The sequence below is a fragment of the Polypterus senegalus genome, chromosome 2, assembly GCF_016835505.1.
Source record: "Polypterus senegalus isolate Bchr_013 chromosome 2, ASM1683550v1, whole genome shotgun sequence".
Taxonomy (NCBI): domain Eukaryota; kingdom Metazoa; phylum Chordata; class Cladistia; order Polypteriformes; family Polypteridae; genus Polypterus; species Polypterus senegalus.
This window is the reverse complement of record NC_053155.1, coordinates 101790629-101814055: the sequence shown is the minus strand read 5'-3', so window position 1 is coordinate 101814055 and position 23427 is coordinate 101790629. Positions and strand designations below refer to the sequence as shown.

Here is a 23427-nt window from a genome sequence, read left to right as displayed (position 1 = left end):
AATGAATGTAAATTTGGCTTAGCATTTTAGTACTGCATTTTAAGTAGTACAGTATATTTATTTATAAAATCAGTAAACACAATATAATAAAATAATGTGTTAAAAAAAACTAGCCAACCCGGGCGTACCATACGCTGCATAATCAGGCCGTTTTTTTAATCATTTTTAAGCACAGGGAGAAAATTTAACATTTGCAAAATCGGTAATGTAATAAATCAGCAAGAAAAGCAACATTGTAACAATGCACGGAACGAACCAACACACAATCGTCCGTGCAGCGTAGCGAGGTGGGAGGGGGGTGTGTACAAAGTGCAGGAGCATCTAAGAAGACGCATGTTTGTCGCGGATGCGAATTGCTGTATGTAGCGTGTACAACACTTTGCTATGTTGCACGCGGTTGTGCGTCGAAACCGAAAACTCGTTTTTTAAAGACTGCTCACTTCATTGTGTTTTAACCTCAGTTGTAAAGGAATGTTTTAATGATCCCATGGGATACCCCTCGCAAACAGTTTTACACGCTGCATATGGCGATTCACCTCCGCGAGAAACATGCCTCTATTAACAGTCAACGTGTGGGAGGGGGGTGTGTACAAAGGGTAGCGACGAAAACCGTGGGAGCGTATGAGTCGCACTTAGTGGCAATTCCACGGTTTGCAGCCCGAATGGGGTTCAACGGCTTACCCACGCCTAGACACACGCTCAATCTCATGCATAATTATTTATTGAATGGTAAACACTTCTAGAAAGACACGGTTGTCTAAAACAGGTTAGTGTGAGAATACAACAGCAAGTGAATGAAAAGATGGAACTCTGGAGAGAGCAAAATACAACACAATAGTGAACCCGCGACATAACAAACGCCGCATAATTATTTATTGATGGTTGAACACTTCTGGAAAGACATAGGGACACCCCTCGCAAACTGTTCTACACGCCGCATACAGCGATTCACATCTGCGACAAACAAACTGTTTTACACACTGCATACAGTGAATCACATCCGCGACATGATTTTTCCTAGATGGTCCTGTCGCGTCCACCCTCGCACTCGAAGCTTACACACTGCCTGCTCATGTGCCCGGTCGCAAGCCGCGTCCAGCCTCGTTCAGGAATCATACACACTGCCTGGTTATGTGTCCGCTCGCAAGAGAAACTCACGGAGAGCCACCCACCAGCTGCCTGTGTGTGTGCCTCTGTCTGTCTCTGGCGCGGCTTTCTCTTGCGCTGCCTCTGTGTGAACCAGTCAGGCACAGAGAAGGTCAGCTGCTGACAGAGCATCTCGACTGTTGCAGGGCCTGCATTAGTGAAGCAGGTGAGACAGTAATGAAACAGAGGCACTGGGCTTATTGGTTTTTAAAGACTGATTCCTTCATTGTGCTTTAACCTCAGTTTTAAAGGATTGTTTTAAAGATCCCATGGGATACCCCTCGCAAACCGTTTCACACGCTGCATATGGCGATTCACCTCCGCGAGAAACATGCCTCTATGAACAGTCAACGTAGCTCGGAGGTACATGACATTAACCTGACCTGCACTGCATGTGGCCTCTACAACAGACGAACATAAATGACGCCATTTTTTTCTGTGTCGTCACGTCCGAGTTGGTGGGCGTGGCCCTGCGAGTTGTCATCGTATCCAATGGTCTTGGAGTTGGTGGGCGTGGCTCCTTCCTGTGTGCGTGTAGGTGTCTCACTTGTCGGCGGCTTAGTGAATCCACGCCCCTTCCGTTGTGCTTTTCATGGTTGTCTTGCCTTAGTGAATTATATATATAGATGCACCTTTGGCAGCAATTACAGCCTCAAGTCTTTTTGAATATGATGCCACAAGCTTGGCACACCTATCCTTGGCCAGTTTCGCCCATTCCTCTTTGCAGCACCTCTCAAGCTCCATCAGGTTGGATGGGAAGCGTCGGTGCACAGCCATTTTAAGATCTCTCCAGAGATGTTCAATCAGATTCAAGTCTGGGCTCTGGCTGGGCCACTCAAGGACATTCACAGAGTTGTCCTGAAGCCACTCCTTTGATATCTTGGCTGTGTGCTTAGGGTCGTTGTCCTGCTGAAAAATGAACCGTCGCCCCAGTCTGAGGTCAAGAGCGCTCTGGAGCAGGTTTTCATCCAGGATGTCTCTGTACATTGCTGCGGTCATCTTTCCCTTTATCCTGACTAGTCTCCCAGTTCCTGACGCTGAAAAACTTCCCCACAGCATGATGCTGCCACCACCATGCTTCACTGTAGGGATGGTATTGGCCTGGTGATGAGCGGTGCCTGGTTTCCTCCAAACGTGACGCCTGGCATTCACACCAAAGAGTTCAATCTTTTTGTTTCATCAGACCAGAGAATTTTATTTCTCATGGTCTGAGAGTCCTTCAGGCGCCTTTTGGCAAACTCCAGGCGGGCTGCCATGTGCCTTTTACTAAGGAGTGACTTCCGTCTATCCACTCTACCATACAGGCCTGATTGGTGGATTGCTGCAGAGATGGTTGTTCTTCTGGAAGGTTCTCCTCTCTCCACAGAGAACCTCTGGAGCTCTGACAGAGTGACCATCTTCTTGATCACCTCCTTGACTAAGGCCCTTCTCCCCCGACTGCTCAGTTTAGATGGCCGGCCAGCTCTAGGAAGAGTCCTGGTGGTTTCGAACTTCTTCCACTTACAGATGATGGAGGCCACTGTGCTCATTAGGACCTTCAAAGCAGCAGAAATTTTTCTGTAACCTTCCCCAGATTTGTGCCTCGAGACAGTCCTGTCTCGGAGGTCTGCAGACAATTCTTTTGACTTCATGCTTGGTTTGTGCTCTGACATGAACTGTCAACTGTGGGACCTTATATAGACAGGTGTGTACCTTTCCAAATCATGTCCAATCAACTGAATTTACCACAGGTGGACTCCAATTAAGCTGCACAAACATCTCAAGGATGATCAGGGGAAACAGGATGCACCTGAGCTCAATTTGGAGCTTCATGGCAAAGGCTGTGAATACTTATGTACATGTGCTTTCTCAGTTTTTTTATTTTTAATAAATTTGCAAAAACCTCAAGTAAACTTTTTTCACGTTGTCATTATGGGATGTTGTGTGTAGAATTCTGAGGAAAAAAATGAATTTAATCCATTTTGGAGTAAGGCTGTAACATAACAAAATGTGGAAAAAGTGATGCGCTGTGAATACTTTCCAGATGCTATCTATCTATCTATCTATCTATCTATCTATCTATCTATCTATCTATCTATCTATCTATCTATCTATCTATGTTAATTGTTGAACACACAAAAGGCACAGAAGGCAATGCCTTCAAAAGACAATCTCAAAAGTGAACATCCCAATATCAAATCTAACAGACAAAGTAAAAAAACAATAAACCATAACAAGCCCGGTAACAATAATCACAAGAAAGAACTTACCATCTCAAGCACATTCAGAATGAACTGGAAGGACTGTGGTTTATCCTCAGCCTTTATATGACAGAGGGCACAAGAAGGGAACAAGTTTCAGGGACCAGCAGGATTTTGTTTTTGCCCAAAATGATGACTGACTGATGGGCTGATTTAAACTTTTCAAGAGCAGTTGCCTTAGAACTTTGTGCTGAGTTAGCCCCAGCATTAGTTAAACTGACTGGCCAAAATTGGGCTGTACTTGTTTATATAGAGGTTTTAACTGCTGTTGGCTTTCTGAATATATCAGCCAAGCTTCAGCTCTACCATACCCGCTGTGCTGGAATCCATAAACGACTGAGTAGGTGTTACATTCAGTTTCAGTATGGTTTGGTTGTACTGACCAGCATAAAAAGGAAATTTAAAGTGTCTCGTTTTTTGACAGCACTCATATTACAGTTAGGGCACCTAGTAAGAATGCATTCCTCCAACACAGAAGTCACCTGTAATGCCAAGATGAGACTGACAAACATTGTGGCTCGGTGACCTGGGTCAACTAATGATTCATTTATTTGAGGCAAAGTAGTGTTGGGAGACAAGTTGCTGAAGATGCTTTACATGATGGTTGGCTTGCTGGTAAGGTAATTGGCTGAACCCTCAGTTTTTCATATGCCCTAAGCTATTCATTTTAATAGCAATCATGTCATTAAATACAGCAAGTGTAGTGGCTGCCTGCTCAGATGCTGGCATCTTACGCAATTCCCTGACCTCCAGAATACACAGGAGTGGTGCTATAATGTCATGCAAGATCTTGTTCTCAGTTTTTGGAGAGCAGCATAGGACTCGCTGCATCAGGAAGGAGGCTGCTGTACCAGCCAATAAAGGTCTATAACATTGTGAGTGCCTATGTATGAGGCTGATTAACATAGTCCAAATATGCTTGTTTCAGGATGACAACCAGGTGGGGTTCAATGCACATTCATTAACACACATTTACAAGATTATTGTGGTTAATGCAGGATAAATTGGGTAGCAATTTGCATGCAACAGGTTTTATAAATCAGATTTGGCATGTTCCGTTTTTTTTACCATCCACATATATTCATGCTCAAATCCATGCAAAGTTTTATAAATAAGGTTGCTGGTACAGTTTAATATTTGAGAGGCTCTCCACAGGTGCAGCAACACTCTTTCTGGAACCACAGAAAGAAAAATATATGTATATGTCCAAAATCCAAATACATCAGCCAAATGTCAAAATAAAGACGGAAAATAAAATAAAGAACAAGCTATCTAAAAAGGAAAAAGAACTAAAATAAAATTAGTACTACAAAAATTAAGAAACAAGGACATTCAGTGGAAAGAGAGCATGTAAAACTGTTGTGCGGGTTGTAAGACAAAGAGTTATACAAAACAGTTACTTTGAGTCTGAGTGTTTATAAGTCTGGGTCGATACTGTTTAACAGAAGAAAAAAAAAAATTACACCCACCCCCACCTCCAGGATATTGTCGCCCTTGGAAAACGCTAGTTTGCATAATTGGTAGAGCCAGGCCCTGGGTAGGAGCAAGTGAGGTGGAAGAGAGAGCAAAACAGTATGTTAAAACACCAGCAAGAGGGGACTTCTGTCCGGACTTATTATTTTGTAATAATCAAGACAGAATTAATGGAATAGAGGTGGCTGAACCCTTAGGATATACTGAACATAATTTAATACATTTCACAGTATTTTCTGGTGGAATGGTGGCTCTGAGGCTAGGGATCTGCCCTGGCAATTGGAAGGTTGCCATTTCGAATCCCGTAAATGCCAAAATTGACTCTACTCCGTGGGGCCCTTGAGCAAGGCCCTTAAACTGGAATTGCTCCATCCTTGGTATGACGTTATTCTGCACTTAGCCCTGTAGGTAGGCCCTCCAACCTGCAGGGAAAAACCACGGGGTTGGTGGCAGAATTGGCACTCCAGCCACCATAAAAAAACTCACACTGGTTCCATTCCATCTGAACTAGTGTGGTGCTGAGGTGTCACCTGTTGCATGGCTGCACTTGGGTCCTAACCTGGGGTCCTGAGTTGGTTTGTCATGTGGTGGGTGCGTCAGTGCGCTGTATCAGCGCGTGCTCCTAACCTCCTCACAGTATTTTGGCAGAGAATACATGCAAAAAATAAAGCTGCTAAGTTTAGTATAGAAAATTTTGAATAGATGTGGGAAAAGTCAAAAAGGGATAAACTGTAATAAACTTTTCTGTGTGAAATCAGTTAAGAAGCAGTGGAGCAGGTTTCAAAAACATTTTACATACAGTAAACTACAAGAAATGTTTTTCCCAAAATTTAAAAACAGTGAGAAATTAAATAAAACTCTGCAGTGGATAAATAAGGGATAAAAAAACATATTTAAGGCATATAAGAATAATACCTCCAGTGCTAACCACATGCTGTATAAGCCTAAATTCAAAAGGATATTGGAAAAGTTAAAAGATTTACAATATTTTAGTTGTAAAAAAAAAAATAAAAGGAAGGAAGGCAAGGAAAAGTTGAAGTGTACCAGAAACACTCACAAACTTGTAAAAGTTTTAAATTTGAATGCAAAATGGTGGTATGAAACTTGAAAGTACGCCTTATAAGAAGCACATAGAAGTAGCAGTGGACTCATCACTGTCTACAGTATATATCCAAATGGTGTTTAGAACCCATTATGATGGCTAACAGAATATTAGGGTATATAATGTAGTAGTAGGGCTTCATCTGGAGTACAGTAGGCAGTTTTGATTTCCAGGCGGCAAAAAAGGCACAGCGGCACTAGAAAAAGTCCAAGGAAAAGTGATAGGTCTGTAAGATATATGAGTTATAAAGAAAAATTGAACGAGTTGAACCTTTTCAGTTTAAGTACATGGAAAAAAAAATTATTGGCTTATTTCGACCTAAATAAAAAAGACGTAAATGCAACGGCATATACATGCAGTAATTCCTCCTCGGTCGCGGGGGTTGCGTTCCAGAACCAGATAGATGAAAATCCGTGAAGTAGAAACCATACGTTTGTATGGCTATTTTTATATATTTTAAGCCCTTATAAACTCTCCCACACTGTTTATAAATATTCCCCGCACAGTTATACAGCATAAACCCTTTGTATTCTCTTAGATATTAGGTAAGATTCATTGAAATTATGTATGTAAACACACTTTATATACAGTAAAACCTATTATTTTAAAGATATCGAGTGTCTCCGATATCACAGATGTTACATGTTATGTTACAGCCATTGCGATAGACAGGCCACCAGCAATAAATACGTACAATGCAAGAAAAACTGTATACAGTAAATGTGTGTACAGTGACACTAAATGTACGTACATGTAGAAAATTATGGTTACTCACCAACAATGACATGATGACTTGTCCGATAACGATGAGTTTAGTTTTACTGCACAACAAAGGAGAGCGTTACAGCTCTTCTAAAGGAGCCTCTTCAGGCGATTGTGTAGCACCACCGTTGCTCTTCCTCCGGCAGTCTTCAATCCAAATCCCTAAAGTAGATTCCATCCAGACTACTGCCTTATTACATCCACTTACAACTCGTTTTGCACCCTGGTTAAAAGGACATTGTGGCTGTAGATCTTATATTCCTTTCCTACTTTTTAATTAAAAAGAATCATAGCTTCATTGATGCCGTAATGGCATCCTACAGCGGTGTAGCTTTTCCCTTCCTTCAACATATCCAAAACTTTTACATTTTAGGCAATCGTTAACATCTTCCGTTGGCGCTTAGGCACGGCCCCTGAAGCAGTAGCAGGAGCAGATCATTTTGGAGCCATAATAAAGGGCTTGACTATGCACAAAGATAAACACGAAGCAAGTTGATGCTGAATGAGTGAGAGTAGACTTCCTGGTTAGCGCCGCAGAATCGAATTCGGCACTCCGTCATTCAGCATACAGGAACTTAACTGTGTGCTCTGATTGGTTAGCTTCTCAGCCATCTGCCAGTAGCATCCCTTGTATGAAATCAACTGGGCAAACCAACTGAGGAAGCATGTACAGGAAGTAAAAAGACCCATTGTCTGCAGAACCTGCGAAGCAGCGAAAAATCTGCGTTATATATTTAGACTAGCAAAATACCCGCGCTTCGCAGCGGCGAAGTACTGCCTTAAAATTTTTATTAAGAAGAAAAGTAAACCTTTATAAACTGAGGGAAAATATACCAATAAATATTTGTTAAGGATCTCTTTGTATGCCACAATGTCCGGTCGTAATATGACCAAGCTGTGCGCTGAGCTTAGTCTTGAGCATGCAACGTACAGTTGGCCATGTGAAAAGCAATCTTGCCTCAAATCTCACAGCTTGGATTGCTGCTGTCATAATCGGTTTGAGTTTCATGGTTTGTTTCAATTACAGCAGTATTTGCAGGACTTGTTGTGTTGAAGTGACATTCGGCATCTGTCAAGCGTTGTAAGCATACAACCGGTTTCATCGATAACTTCGCACCCAGTTTTTGAGAGTTTAAACATTCATAAACATCAAAGTGTCCACTACTCAAATCGTTACCTGTGAATCTAAGATGTTTAAGAGGCATTGGCGGTTGTCCTAAGGAGTAAAATATTTGGCCATTTCGGTACACTTGAAAGCGACAACCAAACAATTCAGCGGCAGCCATCAACTCACATGCAGAACCATAGGTGAAGGGCTTAAGCATTTCACTCTTCTAGTGTTCCTGTGTAGTATAATTATCTCCTGTACCGTCATCAGTCCACACCTTGAACCTGTCCCAGTCATTCAATACATAAGACACAATGTTCCTCCGGATATCAAGAGTGAGCCTGATATGGCCGTGCAATATGTAACACAGAGAATGGAAAAGGCAGGTGCCATCTCCGGGCATGGAAACCACTCACTAAGTGACAGTTCTTTGATCGATGGTGATCACCTCGATAGACATGTTAATGGGGGTACGGTTGGAACTATAAAGGAAATGGGTACCTGAACAATGTAAAGTAAGTCTAAAATACCTACACAATAACTATAATCGTCATAAATGAACAATAAAACAGAGGAGAAGCCGTGGATTAAATAAAAAGGCTGCAGTTATCAGGAGGGAGACTTGAATCCCCTGGCGAAGCAAGGAAGGGAATGAATAGACCGTAGCAACGGACGGCCTTATATAGGTAGGCAGCCAACCTCGGCGACTGAGCTGCAGGCTATGGACGTATATATCTACGTAAGTAGGATTCAGTTAGCATTGGGAACCCGCGTACCAAATTTCTTGAAGATGGGCCCATAAGTAACAAAGACCATTGGAAAGTTTAATATGGCGGCCGACAGTGGTGTCATACCACCGAAATAAGTACGTACATCGGTTTCAGTTAGCGCAGGGAAGCCGCCTACCAAATTTCGTCAAGATGGGGTCATAAATAAGAAAGTTCAACATGACAGACGTTGTCGACCGTTATGACTGTTACACATAGAATTTTGAAATGAAACCTGCTTAACTTTTGTAAGTAAGCTGTAAGGAATGAGCCTGCCAAATTTCAGCCTTCTACCTACATGGGAAGTTGGAGAATTAGTGGTGAGTGAGTCAGTCAGTCAGTCAGGCTTTGCCTTTTATTAGTATAGCGGAACCTCGGTTTGCGAGCATATTTCGTTCCGGAAAACGTGCTCGCAATCCAAAGCACTCGTATATCAAAGCGAATTTCCCCATAAGAAATAATGGAAACTCAGATGATTCGTTCCACAACCCAAAACTATCCATATAAAAATGATTAATACAAAATATAAAGTAAAAATACATAAAACAAATTAACCTGCACTTTACCTTTAAAAAGAATCATGGCTGGTGTGAGTGAGTTTCTAAACTCATGTGGGATTCCACCCAACGGGACGACACGCGGAAGAGTGTCCCAAAGCAATCGCAGTCTCCGAGTACTGTAGCAGTTTGCCATATAAGCGCATTTAAAAAGATCACAGGCATGCTATAAGCACCTGCCGTCAATGGGGGATACAAGGAACATTATAAAGATCCCGCTACGATAAATATCAGCGCTGTTGCTGTTTCAAGCTGAAGGCGGCTGGTGTTGTTAAAGTACTGAGACTCAGCTTCGTGTTTTGGGGCACAAGATGGGGACTCGCACTTCACAGCACACACACACACACACACAGTCACAATGCTGTAGTAAACAGTATACGCTCGTACGGATGTTGACTATATGAGTGAGGCACACAGACTTAGACGGAGAATAGGAGACAATTGCCCTTGCAAGAGAGATAAGGAGAGCAAGCGAGATAAGGAGAGAGAGAGAGAGAGAGGCGATGTGCGAGCAAGAGAGGTAAGGAGAGAGAGACATGCTGTGCGAGCGACCGAGATAAGGAGAGAGAGAGACGCGCTGTGCGAGCAAGAGAGATAAGGAGAGAGAGAGAAGAACCATCAGCACAGTTGTGATCACATGACACTCAGCAGACAAAGTGTATCCATACTGCTCGTATTGCAAGACATCGCTCGTTTATCAAGTCAAAATTTATTAAAAAATTTTGCTCGTCTTGCAAAATACTCCTAAACCAAGTTACTCGTAAACCGAGGTTCCACTGTATAGATATGCTTACATATAAAATCCGCGATAGACTGAAGCTGCGAAAGTCAAAGCGCGATATAGCGAGGGATTACTGTATGCGCAAATTCCTCAGCATTACACGTGGCAAAAACAAAAAGTAATATTGTATCCAAGAAAAATTAATTGCAAAAGTGTTGCACAATTAAATATTGTATCACCAAAAGATAGCGAACGCTTTCATTGAAAATTACTGTTACGAGAATCGAAAGGAGCAACGTCGTATAGAGACTAACTAACGATGGAAATACGTATGGTACCTTTTAAGAAGCAGCTCGAGCAGCTGGATTATGTAAATCGGACGACTATATGTATGAAATGATGTCTTATGCCACGTCTGTAATGATGCCTGACAAATTAAGACACTTCTTCGTATACTTAATTATGACAGGGGAAGTTGATGCTATCAGAGATAAAGAAAAAAATAAAAGCAGACGAACATATAACAGTGGAAGACCATAGAAAAATATATTAGGAAATGTACTCAAGATTAAACGACGATCAAAGATCCATTTTTGACACAATTCAAAAAAGTGTCCTCAGAGAAATTAAACCGCAATTATTCTTCATAGATGGACCAGGCAGAACAGGGAAAACATTTCTGTATAAATGTTTACTTCATTATAGCAAACACCAATTAAAAACATTACATCGATAGCATGGACAATGGACAATAGCAGCAATTCTTCTTCCATACGGTAAAACAGCTCACAAAACGTTTAACTTACCTTTAAATATCACAGACGAAAATGTTACATTGAACTGGGGGTTGGCAAGCAAAGTGAGCAGGGGGCATAGCCTCCTAGTATTAAAAAAGAGTAAAACATAATAATTTGAAAGTAAATTATGTTTCATATTGCGTTAAGAGTTATTCGTTGTGTAATATGATTTCGTTCTGTTTGGCTTTGAAATTAACCCGCAAATACTTTTTAAACTTACATTTTTACTGTAAAACTTCAGTAAAAACTATTTTTTGAATTAAGTTTTCGTCAATATTGCATTGAATTTTGATTCTGTGCTTGCACTAACATCGTGACAACGCAACATATAACTGCCAATGATCGATTTTCGTTTCACTCTATTAAATAAAATTACTTTTTCAAATGTTTGGCTCTGAGATTTGTTAATTGTCTTTGCAAAATCTATTTTAACAGGAAACTGTTAACGTTTTAATACAAATGGCATATCAAAATCTCCTTTGCTATGTAATGTTATCCGTGGAAGATGTACTACATTACCTTTCTTGGATACATCCTTATTTCTATAGTAATTCGTGCAGTGGAAGGCCAGACATTGGTAATGTTTATAGATATTCTTCAGGATATTATAAGGTGATGTTTTCATCTTCCACACGATCACCACCAACTGTTTCAGCATAATCTATTGATACGCATTTAACCAATTTGCCAAGTAACTGATCGTCATTTTTGACATTTGTCATTTGTTTGACTCGGTGCTAGGATTGCCCATGTACTCATTTTTTCTGTTGATAACCCTTCGTGATGAAATTCTTCAATAAGATTTGGACATAATACGTCTTCTTTAATTGGGAACTTAAACTGAGGAAAACGTTAAAATTTATAAGAGCTGAGCGAGTATAAACTGTGTCTGTCAAAAGCATTCACACGAATGAGAGGTGATGATATGTGCGTGGTTGAAAATGTTTAAGAGGAAGGCGTGACTTGAAAAAATCTCACGGCCAAGGTTTCAATTTGCAGGACTTGAAAAAAATCTTCCAAAAAGTCTTGTCTTATCGCAGGACTTTTTATATAATAGAGAGACTTAAATTATTCTTGATAATGAAAAAGTTTTGCTACTTGTGTTTCAATGAAAAATGTTTTGCTGCTTGTGTTACAGGCAAGGTTTCCCTTATAACTATTGTCACTTGCAATAACCTTCTTTATATGATTTCATGTATAGAAGTGTACATGTGCAGTCAGTACAAGTTTAAACAGACAAAACAAGTGGAAGTCTCACATCTGATCAGAGAAAGGTTTATGAATAAAGCAATGCAATAAAAATTATATATTTATTTAAAGCAATGAGATTATCATGGAAAATTATTTTAAAGCAATCAGATTATGATTGAAAATTCTATAAATTATTTTAAATCAGTTTATTACTGACAATTTTGGGTGTTCAAAATTATTCTAGTTGGTCATGGATTCAGTTCATCAAATTGATAGACATGTGGCACTTATGATCTAATGTCTTCAGTGCTTCAGATGTGCATACTTATAGTAAAGAGCAGAATTTATTGCTAAGTCAAACAAGATCAGTATGCTTCAAAGAAGTGGGAAGTTTCATTGCCATTATATCAATATATCCATCAATTTTCTAAACATACTTTTTTCAGTGTAAGATTATGGGAATGCAGTGCCTATCTTAGCAGCATTATGAGCAAGGCAGAAAGCATGACAAGACACAGTAGTAGTATAACCAAAGGGCCACTCATGCATGAAAGCTAAACTAAAATGAATAAAGTAAAAATAAATGGGAAATTATGAAAGAAGTTTACAATTTGCTAATCAACTATGTTATTGAGGAACTTTAATGGGTTTGCAGAAAAAAATCTATAGATATAAAAATCTATAAATATAAAATATTTAGCATCAAAGCATGCAGCTGTTAACCAAATTGATCTGGACCCTGTACTTTTGAAAATGTTAGGTAATTTTTATTATGGGGTAATTACTTTTATATATATATGTATATATATATATGTATATATATATATATATATATATATATATATATATATATATATATATATATATATATATGTATATTTAGTAGTAATTCCACAGGGTCCGCTGTTATTCTCAATCTACATGCTTCCGTTAGGTCAGATTATCTCAGGTTACAACGTGAGCTACCACAGCTATGCTGATGACACACAGCTGTACTTATCTATAGCACCTGATGACTCCGACTCTCTCGATACACTAACACAATGTCTTACTGGTATTTCTGAATGGATGAATAGTAATTTTCTCCAAGTAAATAAAGAGAAAACTGAAATTTTGGTAATTGGCAATAATGGATTCAGCGAGGTTATCAGAAATAAACTTAATGCACTAGGATTAAAAGTTAAGACGGAAGTAAAAAATTTAGGGGTAACCGTTGACTGTAATCTGAATTTTAAATCGCATATTCATCAGACCACTAGGACAGCATTTTTTCACTTAAGAAACATAGCTAAAGTTAGACCTCATATATCATTGAAAGATGCTGAGAAATTAATTCACGCTTTTGTTTTCAGTAGACTAGATTACTGTAACGCACTCCTCTCAGGACTACCCAAAAAAGACATAAATCATTTGCAACGAGTGCAGAATGCAGCTGCTAGAATCCTAACTGGGAAAAGAAAATCCGAACACATTTCTCCAGTTTTGATGTCACTACACTGGTTGCCTGTGTCATTCAGGATTGACTTTAAAATACTGCTTATGGTTTATAAAGCCTTAAATAATCTCGCTCCATCTTATATATCGGAATGCCTGACACGTTATATTCCAAATCGTAACCTTAGATCTTCAAATGAGTGTCTCCTTATAATTCCAAAAGCTAAACTTAAAAGAAGTGGTGAGGCGGCCTTCTGCTGTTATGCACCTAAAATCTGGAATAGCCTGCCAATAGGAATTCGCCAGGCAAATACAGTAGAGCACTTTAAAACACTGCTGAAAACACATTACTTTAACATGGCCTTTTTATAACTTCACTTTAACTTAATCCTGATACTCTGTATGTTCAATTCTTCATAATAACTATTCATGGTGGCTCTAAAATCCGTACTGACCCCTACTCTCTCTTCTGTTTCTTTTTCCGGTTTCTTTGTGGTGGCGGCCTGCGCCACCACCACCTACTCAAAGCATCATGATGCACCAACATTGATGGACTGAAAGCCAGAAGTCTACGTGACCATCATCATCAGGTCCTTCGATGAAAACGCTAAATACAAAGAGGACTGTTTGATTTATGTTAGGTAGATTGCCCAGAGGGGACTGGGCGGTCTCTTGGTCTGGAACCCCTACAGATTTTATTTTTTCTCCAGCCTTTGGAGTTTTTTTGTTTTTCTGTCCACCCTGGCCATCGGACCTTACTCTTATTCTATGTTAATTAATGTTGACTTATGTTTATCTTTTATTGTGTCTTCTATTTCTCTATTCATTTTGTAAAGCACTTTGAGCTACATTTTTTTGTATGAATATGTGCTATATAAATAAATGTTGATTGATTGATTGATAATTTTTTTATTTATTGATATGCATTACTAGGCAAATATCGTACAAACTATCATCATGAAAAAGCAAGCTATTTTTAAGAACAGACAGTAATCAAGTTCACTTAGTAAGAAAACAAGCATGATAAAGGAATATAAATATTAAATTAAGATTATTCAAAAGCAATAAAACATTCCGCACAGAAAATCACTCTGATGTTGTGTCCCATTACACATTTGCATAGTAGTCAATATTACAGAATGAAGTTTTAATTATAAGTATTATATACAATCTATCCATCCATTCTGCTGTATATAACAGATTTAAAATGGCTTCTAGTATAAAATTGCAGAACTTGCTAATACTTTGATTAAAAGGTGTATTTTAACCTTCCAAAATAACATGCATTTAAGATATTTCTGAATCTACTGTACCTTTTACCTCAACAACAAATCTGTCTGGCTTCCTCTTCAAATAAACTTTAGCTGCTGTTGCCATTCACATTGTATACAGATAAAACTTAATTAAAAAGCAAACTTTGAGTGGTAATAGTATGCAAAATAAAAATTATATGAAATCTGTGTAAGGCTAAAGTAGATAACAATAAAACAATTGTCAACAACGATTTGCATAGACATTTATGAAGCATTACCAATTTTGATTTTTTTTTAAAGAATGACAATTTTACAATTCTTTCTTTTACTCTCCAGAATTCTGGCATACATGAGAAGCCTATACTTATTTAGTCATCATCAAAAAATCACCCTGCAAAAATCTAAATTCATGGTAAGCTTGTCTTGAGATTTCACAAAAATAGTTCAATATAACATATTTTTGCCTTCCTCAAAGATTTACAGAAATCACAGTAAAAATGAGTAGGGTAATTCTTAGCCTCGATCCCTTGTGTGGTGTATGTCTAGGTGTAACATTAGTATACTTGTCCTTAAAGGTTTCCAAGAATAGTTAAAACATCCATTCATTCATCTGCCAATCTGTTTTTCTAGCTAAACAGTACAATTCAGGGCAACAATAAGCAAGACTCTATCTCAGTAGCATCATGTTCAGTTCCAGTTGCAACTAGTTGTGCATGGAGCATCAGTCCTTCAAAGGGCAGAATCTCGCAAATGCATACAGTACTTCACCATAGTATTGCCAGTTAACTTAACCTGTAAGGGCACATCTGAAAATGTATGCCAACAAAAGGGCATGGTGACTAGTGCATGCAGAAAAGATACGCACACAAACAAATGTGCAGAGCTAATGAATTTAATTTAGTTGAAACATAAAAAAGTAATGAAAAGGCTATTCTAGTCATTAAATTATTATTAACTAGGGGGCTTTGCCTCCTGCTCACTTTGCTCACCCATTTACATTTACCCGCCCTTTACAGTGACCCATTGGTTAATTTTTTGTTGTTTTGTTTTTCAATTTATATGGTGCATTAACGTCCACATCTCACTATTTTGAAGTAATTATCATCTTTATTGATAAACCACATTGATTACTTATATGCAATACTATTTAGCACTTTGACAAATGAACTGGAATTGGAAGTTTATGGATGTGTTTCTGCTTTCTTTACTGAGTATTTTATGTTGAGATACCTTTTAATACTATTGTTAGTGGCTATTCTAACACAGTAATATGTTGATACTGTAGACTTTTTATGGCATCAGCTGACAGTTTATCATCACTAGTGCCGTTAACTTTAATACATTGTCAAAAGTAGTTTCTTTCCCTTTCTCAGCCACGCTAACACTAATCACTTGGGATCAGTGGCAACACCATCTGAACTCCCTTTCCCAACCTTATTAGCCAATCCAAGTCATTCTCCTACCAGAGATGTATTGACCAGTATGTATTGACAACTACATACCCCAGCCAACTGATTTAAGGAGTGCAATAGGTCTTTGTAGGTGCTGCTTTTAAAACCTTGATCAACTCTCTCTCTGTCTGTCTCTCTCTCTCACACAGTCACACACATCCTCTGCATTTCTTCTCAGGGTAACAACACCTCTTCTGATAGCATCTCTCTTCCAGGACCACAAGGCCACAAAAGAATTTTCATTTCAAAACACCATTGGTAATTATTAGTTTATAGTATTATAAAATACAGCACGCACCCTCAGGTCATACTGTGTATAGTGAATGAGCGTGCTAGCAAATGGAAATGTGCATTAGAGATGTGTATTGGGACTGGGATTCTGCAGAAACGTTGTGGGTATGGAGCTGTTCACATTTGTGCAAGTAAATGACAATCATAATTGGGAAATACAGAATGACAAATTGTTTATAATGTGTAGGTAGTAAATGTTTTGGGCAGCTTGCTCAAAACTTTGTTAATAGTCAGACAGCTGTGAAATGCTGCAGATTTGATATCCACATATAAATAATGCTTCTAAATGCAACAGAGTATAACCAAGCACATTTTGTTTTTTCTCATTTCATCCCCAGCAGTTCCAAAATGTAAATGTTACTTATTAATGGACAATGTGATACAATTTTGATGCACATACATTTATCGACAACCTGATCTTAACATTGGATGCAGTTTCCATAAACAAAATTGGAAAATGGCATCTGAATTCAAACAAGCACTTTAAGGAGATTGAGTGTTCATGTCAAAAGCTCATGTCTATATTCAGATTCTTAATCTTGCAATGATTTACACTCTGTTAGCAGATTTTAAATTACTATACAGTGGATGGAAGCAATCGGAGTAACTGTGGGGTAAACGATTAGAAAACAGTCTGGTGCACAGCTGAAATGTGCATATACATATGTACAGTGCACTGGCACTCACTCTCAAGTCCATAACTTAATCTGCACATGTAGTTTGTGCATATAGCCTAAATCATGTGGAAATCTCTGCTAACCAAATTATATCTAAAATTGGTGTATCACTGTAAGTTTTTATTAATGTGTTGGTCATTAAAAAACTGACAAGGTGTCAATATATGAAGAATGTATTACCAAGGTGAATTTACCAGCAGTGTGTATTCATTGATGTGCTCATTTTTCATTTCCACATTAGTCAACTCACGCTTCTATGTGCATGTTTATTGTTGTATCGGGCTAGGAGGTGGTAACGTGAACTCAGCCATCCTTGTCTCCAAAATGTTGTATCCAGACAAAAAAAACTCATTATACGTGGGTTTTGCCCAAATGTTTTTCTTCCCTTTATTCTTTCTCTTTTTCCCCACAAACTCCCAGTTCACCACACCCCCTTATTCCCATCCTGCCCCTTGTCTTTTATGAAATCAACTATGTACAAAATACAGGGTTCAATTCTGGACTTAACACTTATGTTTTGCCACTTGTAAGTCTTTGACAAATAAGAAGAATAGTGTAATACCCACACAAACCCCCCAACACATAGAGAAAATGCAAACATCTCACAAACAGTAACTAGGCCATAATTCAAACCAAATCTCCTGAGATGAGCATCTGTAACCACTAGTCTCCCAGCAGTTAAGGTTGTTAAAAGTATATTTAAAAGCACATTTTTATTTTGTTAAACATAATAAAAATCTTTATCAATACTATCACAACAAATACCAGTGAAAGCTGTTTTTTTTTATCTGGCCTTACAAATTCTTACATTTTTCTGAACAATCAGTTATGTTACTCTTTAACATGCCTGCCAAAAGCTTCTGTTCATTTTTGTGTCACAACACTGATCAATTTATCACCTAAATTTTACTTTGTTATATCCTTTAAATATGACTACCTGGCACATTATTCAGCAGTGCTTAGGAATAATCTGCACAGCAAAAGAAAAAAAAACAAGCCTTGAAAGTTCAAGGTTATGATTAAACTAAAAGAGAAAGAAAGATTCACATCTTACTTGAGTAAAGCGTCGGACTAAGCAGGTCTTCCCCACACCAGCATTTCCAATTAAAACAATTTTAAAAAGGTAGTCATAATCTTCCATGCTCATTTAGGCAGCTGCAGATACAAAAAAGGCAAGTTATGGGCAAATGTGGCAAAAACTAAGAGCTTTATCATCCTAAGTCCAATGTTGTGGATTTCAAAGAAAGAAAATGATATATTATTGGCACGTTTTGTGATTAATGATGTCAGAAGTAATATAATCAATAAAGATTTTAAAAAAGGTAAGAAACCGTTACTGTTTTCTTTCTAATAAAGACATAATGAATGTGTTATTCTTCATAAATAAGAGCAAGTATGTGCTTTTAGCAGCAAGATGTTTAAAAATGAAGTAAAACTTTGGAGCAAGAAGCTGTCATGAATCATCTTAAATAAACACCTTCGAACTTAAACATCAGTCCATCTTTCCATTAATTCTCTGAGCCAGCTTACTCCTTTATGAGATTGTGGGGAGCAGGAGAATATTTTGAATAAACATAAAATCTTAAAGCAAGTATGGATTTTTGCATTTAATCATAAATATTTGAAGCATATTTTGAGTATTAAGTTAACTGAAGAATTTTAAAGCACTCCATGTGTCTTCAAGCAGGAAAACAATCTGGTAAAGTCTTGCAACTATTGGTGCAGAAATGTCAATTAAAAGTACAGTACCATACTGCACAGAAATCAACAACAACAACAACATTTATTTATAATGCACATTTTCATACAAAAAAATGTAGCTCAAAGTGCTTTACAAAATGAAGAATAGAAAAATAGAAGACACAATAAAAAATAAAAATAAGTCAACATTAATTAACATAGAATAAGTAAGGTCCGATGGCCAGGGTGGACAGAAAAAAATCATGTTATACAAAAACATAATACATCCTACTGTCAAGTATGTTCATTTGTACAGTACACAATTTTATTTCAGAATGCAATAAAAAGCATTCTCCTTTTAGCACAAACTGCTATACACACACACACACACACACTTTTAACCAGTGAGTACATTTCAGTCATCCAACATGATATTATGAGATTTCAATGTTGGCATTATCATAAGAATGTAATTTACTTCTATTTAATGGTAATCATTGTACTCTGCTGGCACTTGCATTTTGCACTCTGTGTTTGTTTGCATCATCAAACTGTCATCTTAAACAAACAGCTAATTTGCAGTGCTTCCTGTTAATGCATTCATCTGAGATAAGCAGTAGCTGAGGTTAAAAAAACAATGTGCAACAGGTAAGTTTTCATCTTTTTCATGATCTTTTTTTAAGAAACTGCTTGATACTGTCTTTGTGACATTCTTTGCTGTGTGTTTCTGAAGGTAATTTTGGCCTTGCTTTACCTCCTTTTTCGGCTCTCTGGTTAACCCATATTTTAAGTACATCCTTGTTAGTATTTTAATCAATAAAATAATTTTATTTAAATGTATTACCTGTGTTCATTATTTATTTGTAACATTTTGAGAATAATCCACAATGAATACTTTTTTTTCGCTTCCCAGGTCCTCCCTGCGTGGAGTTTGCATGTTCTCCCCGTTTCTGCATAGGCTTCCTCTGGGTACTCCGGTTTCCTCCATCAGTCCAAAGACATGCAGGTTAGGTGCATTGGCGGTTCTAAATTGTCCCTAGTGTGTGCTTGGTGTGTGTGTGTGTGTGTGTGCGCACCCTGTGGTGGGCTGGCGCCCGCCCAGGGTTTGTTTCCTGCCTTGCGTCCTGTGTTGGCTGGGATTGGCTCCGGCTGGTTAGGATATAGCGGGTTGGATAATAGATGGATGGACATTTAAAAATGTTTTACTAAAAAAATTATACTTTAGATTTATTTCTGTAAATGGACTGTCGCAACATAGATTTATAACACTTATTGATATTTGTAAAACTTCATATCCGTATTCTCTATTCCATTTAATTGCAACAAAAGTAATTTTTCTCAAGCGTTTTGCGATTAAACTCAAATTAAATTTACAGCTTTATGTTTAACACTTTAAATCTCTAATGGAGTTATATACGAGGGACATACAAAAAGTTTCCACACTTTTTTTTTAACTCTGTTTATCAGTTTATCAATAGTTTCAAAAACAAATGACATCACTTTTCTACATAGTCACCTTTGTTTGTGCATTGTACTAACTTTTTAATGCCCAATTACTACTCCCCCGCCTTCACCGTTTTCCAACAAAAATATAAAAGTGTGGAAACTTTTTGAAGTCCCTGAAAGACAGAGTGAAGCAGACTCCATAAAATAGTCTTTTTCTAAATCAGCTTTTAATCCTAAAGTTGCCGGAACACTCATTATCATGGAAATTATTATATAGTCAAAAATATTGCTATAAGAGATTTTAACATGAATTAACGTTTACATTCTTCCGGTAGCTGAAAGGATCAGAATGTTTAGTTCCAAGACCTCAAGTTAAGTCTGTCATTGTATTGTCTAGACATGAACACTTTTAAAATATGTTTGCCATTATAGTTGCTCCCATAAGCTCCCCCTTTCCATAGAGCAGGCGGTTGGCTGCCTGAAAGATGTGTTGTTTATTTACCTGAAGAAAATGCTAAATTATCTTGTTTCAGGATGAAGGATTTATTAAAAATATGACTATTAATAAATATTTGCTGAAGGGCAATTTAGAAGTTTTATGCTGCAGTTAATTAGCTGAAAAAAGGAGAGGATAAAGAAATATAGTGCTGGTATATTGGCTACAACTATGTTAATAGCACTTTGCAAATTTGTGCCAAGCAATTTTTAAATATCAAAACTTGAATTGTTTGGAAAAAAATAGTAAAATTATTCATAAATATTTAAGAGGCATCAAGACCATGCATACAAGTATGTTCCCCCTCCTAATGCTTGAGTGTAGAAAAAAATCTGATGTAAAATATCTTAAAATTCTATAGGATCGATAGGTATTAATTCAAAGGAGCAATTATCATACATTTTACATGTAAAATAACAAAACTTTCTTAAGATAATTCTCTATATATTAACAAGCAAAAAACAAAGGACATTTCATAGCTAAATCGATCTCATATTCCAAAAACCATCCAGAAAGTGGACTTGTTCCCATACCTACCGAACTTAACACACATAATGCATGCATTCTCCATAGTGTTCTTTTTCCTTTTACTAGCTTAAATGGGAAGCTATGAAGATAGTTAACCTTGTTTACTTTCACTGACATCACAGACATAAATTAGCTTCTAAGGTTGTAAACACTTTTGTCAGAAATCTGGATTTTAGCTTCATTTTTTCCTATGTCACATGTACACTGGAACTATTATTATTCATTATTTGGCAGACACATATATCTAAAGATAATTACAAAATCTTTAGCTACCATGACCCAAAAGCAGATGATGGATGGACTTACAAAATCAATTATTTGAAGATGGACTGACATTTAAAAGTGCAAAACCCTGCTCATTGCAAATTACATGGTGACACAGTACCGGACAGAACAGGAACATGGGAGTTCCAGATGCCACAAGTATTATCATTTTTTGTCCTCTAGTCAGTAATACTAGAAGTCTTTATAAAACTTAACATAAATCAAGAACAACACCAAATCTTTCCTAAAATGAAAAGCAACCTACCTATACAGTCAGCCTTCCATAGACTGAAAGTATTTGATAGAGAAAAAAATCCAGAAAGTTCCAAAAACCAAAACTTGAATTTGGCGTGAACCAAGAACTATAATGAATCCATGCAAATGAAGTGATATGTGTAAGGCATACTCTCTGGGACATTGTTACCTACATAAACATTGTTACGATTTTTTATTTCCCCTATAGTTAAATTTGGTCATCTTCTTGGTGCTCTACCAGAAGCCCGTCTTGGGACAGGGCCCGCCTGAAGACCTCACTAAACAATCCAATCAGTAGAAGCAATGGGCGATGTGTACAAAATGCAGAGACCTTAGTCATTACAAGCTCAAAGGCAAAGATGGAGCATAAGGAGTTATTTCTCAATGAGAAAATAAAAATCTTAGATCTTTTGAAAAGTAATATCTCCTGCTGAAGTCGACCTGTAAGGTCAATAAGAAGGAATCAAACTGTGCTACACACCAGCCACTTTGCGTCTCTGCCTTTAGCGTATGTGGATTTCACTTTCCCCAAACAACAAATCTTTTAATTCTCGTGGATACGCCTCTTCATTGGGAAGAAACACTACTTTTCCCTGATGGCATCATGAACTAGACAATCTACAAGTCTCCGACTTAAACTTTAAATCCGAACAATATCTACATACTTCTGTCATATCACCTATGTCCATATATTCGATCTCTTTTCGCTGTTCCGTTATTTCACTGAGTAATAATTTCCATTTGTTTCTGCTAATACAATCTTTACTATCATTTTTTTGAGACTTTTGAATGTTAGTACTTTCATTATCTTTAATATGCTCTGCATGTGTATCACGCCAACATTTTTGAACCTCTTTATGACGAGATTCTTTGTCATCTACTTTTTGTCTTTTATTTCTGGCCCCGGGCATGGTTAAATCTCATGGCTCAAAGTCTCATCTCGTGGAACATGAAATTATCTCTCTGGAAAAAGTCTTGTCTCATCCCAGGATTTTTTTTATATAATAGGTGATTTCAAGTACTGTATACGGGAGGATGTGCATAGTTTATATGCAAATACTATGCCACCTGAGCATCCACAGATTTTTGTATCCATGGGGGGTCTTGGAATTAATTCCCTGTGGATACCAATGGACAATTGTATTTACTTTTTGGGTAGAAATGAGTGTAGTTCCCAGAATGTAAACTTTTCAACATGTGATAAATAGAAGAGTCTACAAAAACAGTGAGTTCATTTCCTGGCAAAGTTTTCTTTACCACATTCCCCAGAAAAACTTGCCGGGCACTCATGAAGGAGAATCTTCATTTAGGGAAATATTACTTTACTTTACCAGATATCTGTGTATTGAGAGGTCTTAATTTTTCCACTTTTTTAAGTTATGATGATTAAACCCTATACACTACCAGTCAAAAGGTTTAGAACACCTCAGTTTTTCTTTAGATGTAATCAGTTGAAATGCAATGAATGAGCTAAAATGGTGAAAAGGTGAACAGTAAACTGAAACAACAAAAACTGAAGAAAGGAAATACCAGATTATTATAAATGTGCCTTCTTCAAGGGACTACTAATAGGCTACAAGCTACAGGTGTTCTAATGCAATTAAAATTGCAAGTTGAAGCAAATGATTGGCACAGGTGTCTCAACTTCTGTTGATTACTTATAAACCCTCTGTCTTAAAGCAGAGTTGGAACAAGACTGTGTTACTACACCATCTGAAGTACTACTTGGACAAAATTCCAGTAATAATGACAGGAAAACGGCAATTAATAAATGAAATGAGACAAAGC

At 37.6% G+C, this 23427-nt stretch overlaps 1 protein-coding gene across 1 annotated transcript in view; it reads right to left on the bottom strand.

The window, feature by feature from the left end:
- The window catches only part of rab30 (RAB30, member RAS oncogene family), a 63307-nt gene that overhangs the window by 37265 nt on the left and 2615 nt on the right, over positions 1-23427 (bottom strand). The window contains exon 2 of the mRNA XM_039744294.1: positions 18025-18125. Coding sequence (XP_039600228.1) covers positions 18025-18117 — 93 coding nt within the window. The 5' untranslated portion in view covers positions 18118-18125. The remainder of the gene's footprint in view (positions 1-18024; positions 18126-23427) is intronic.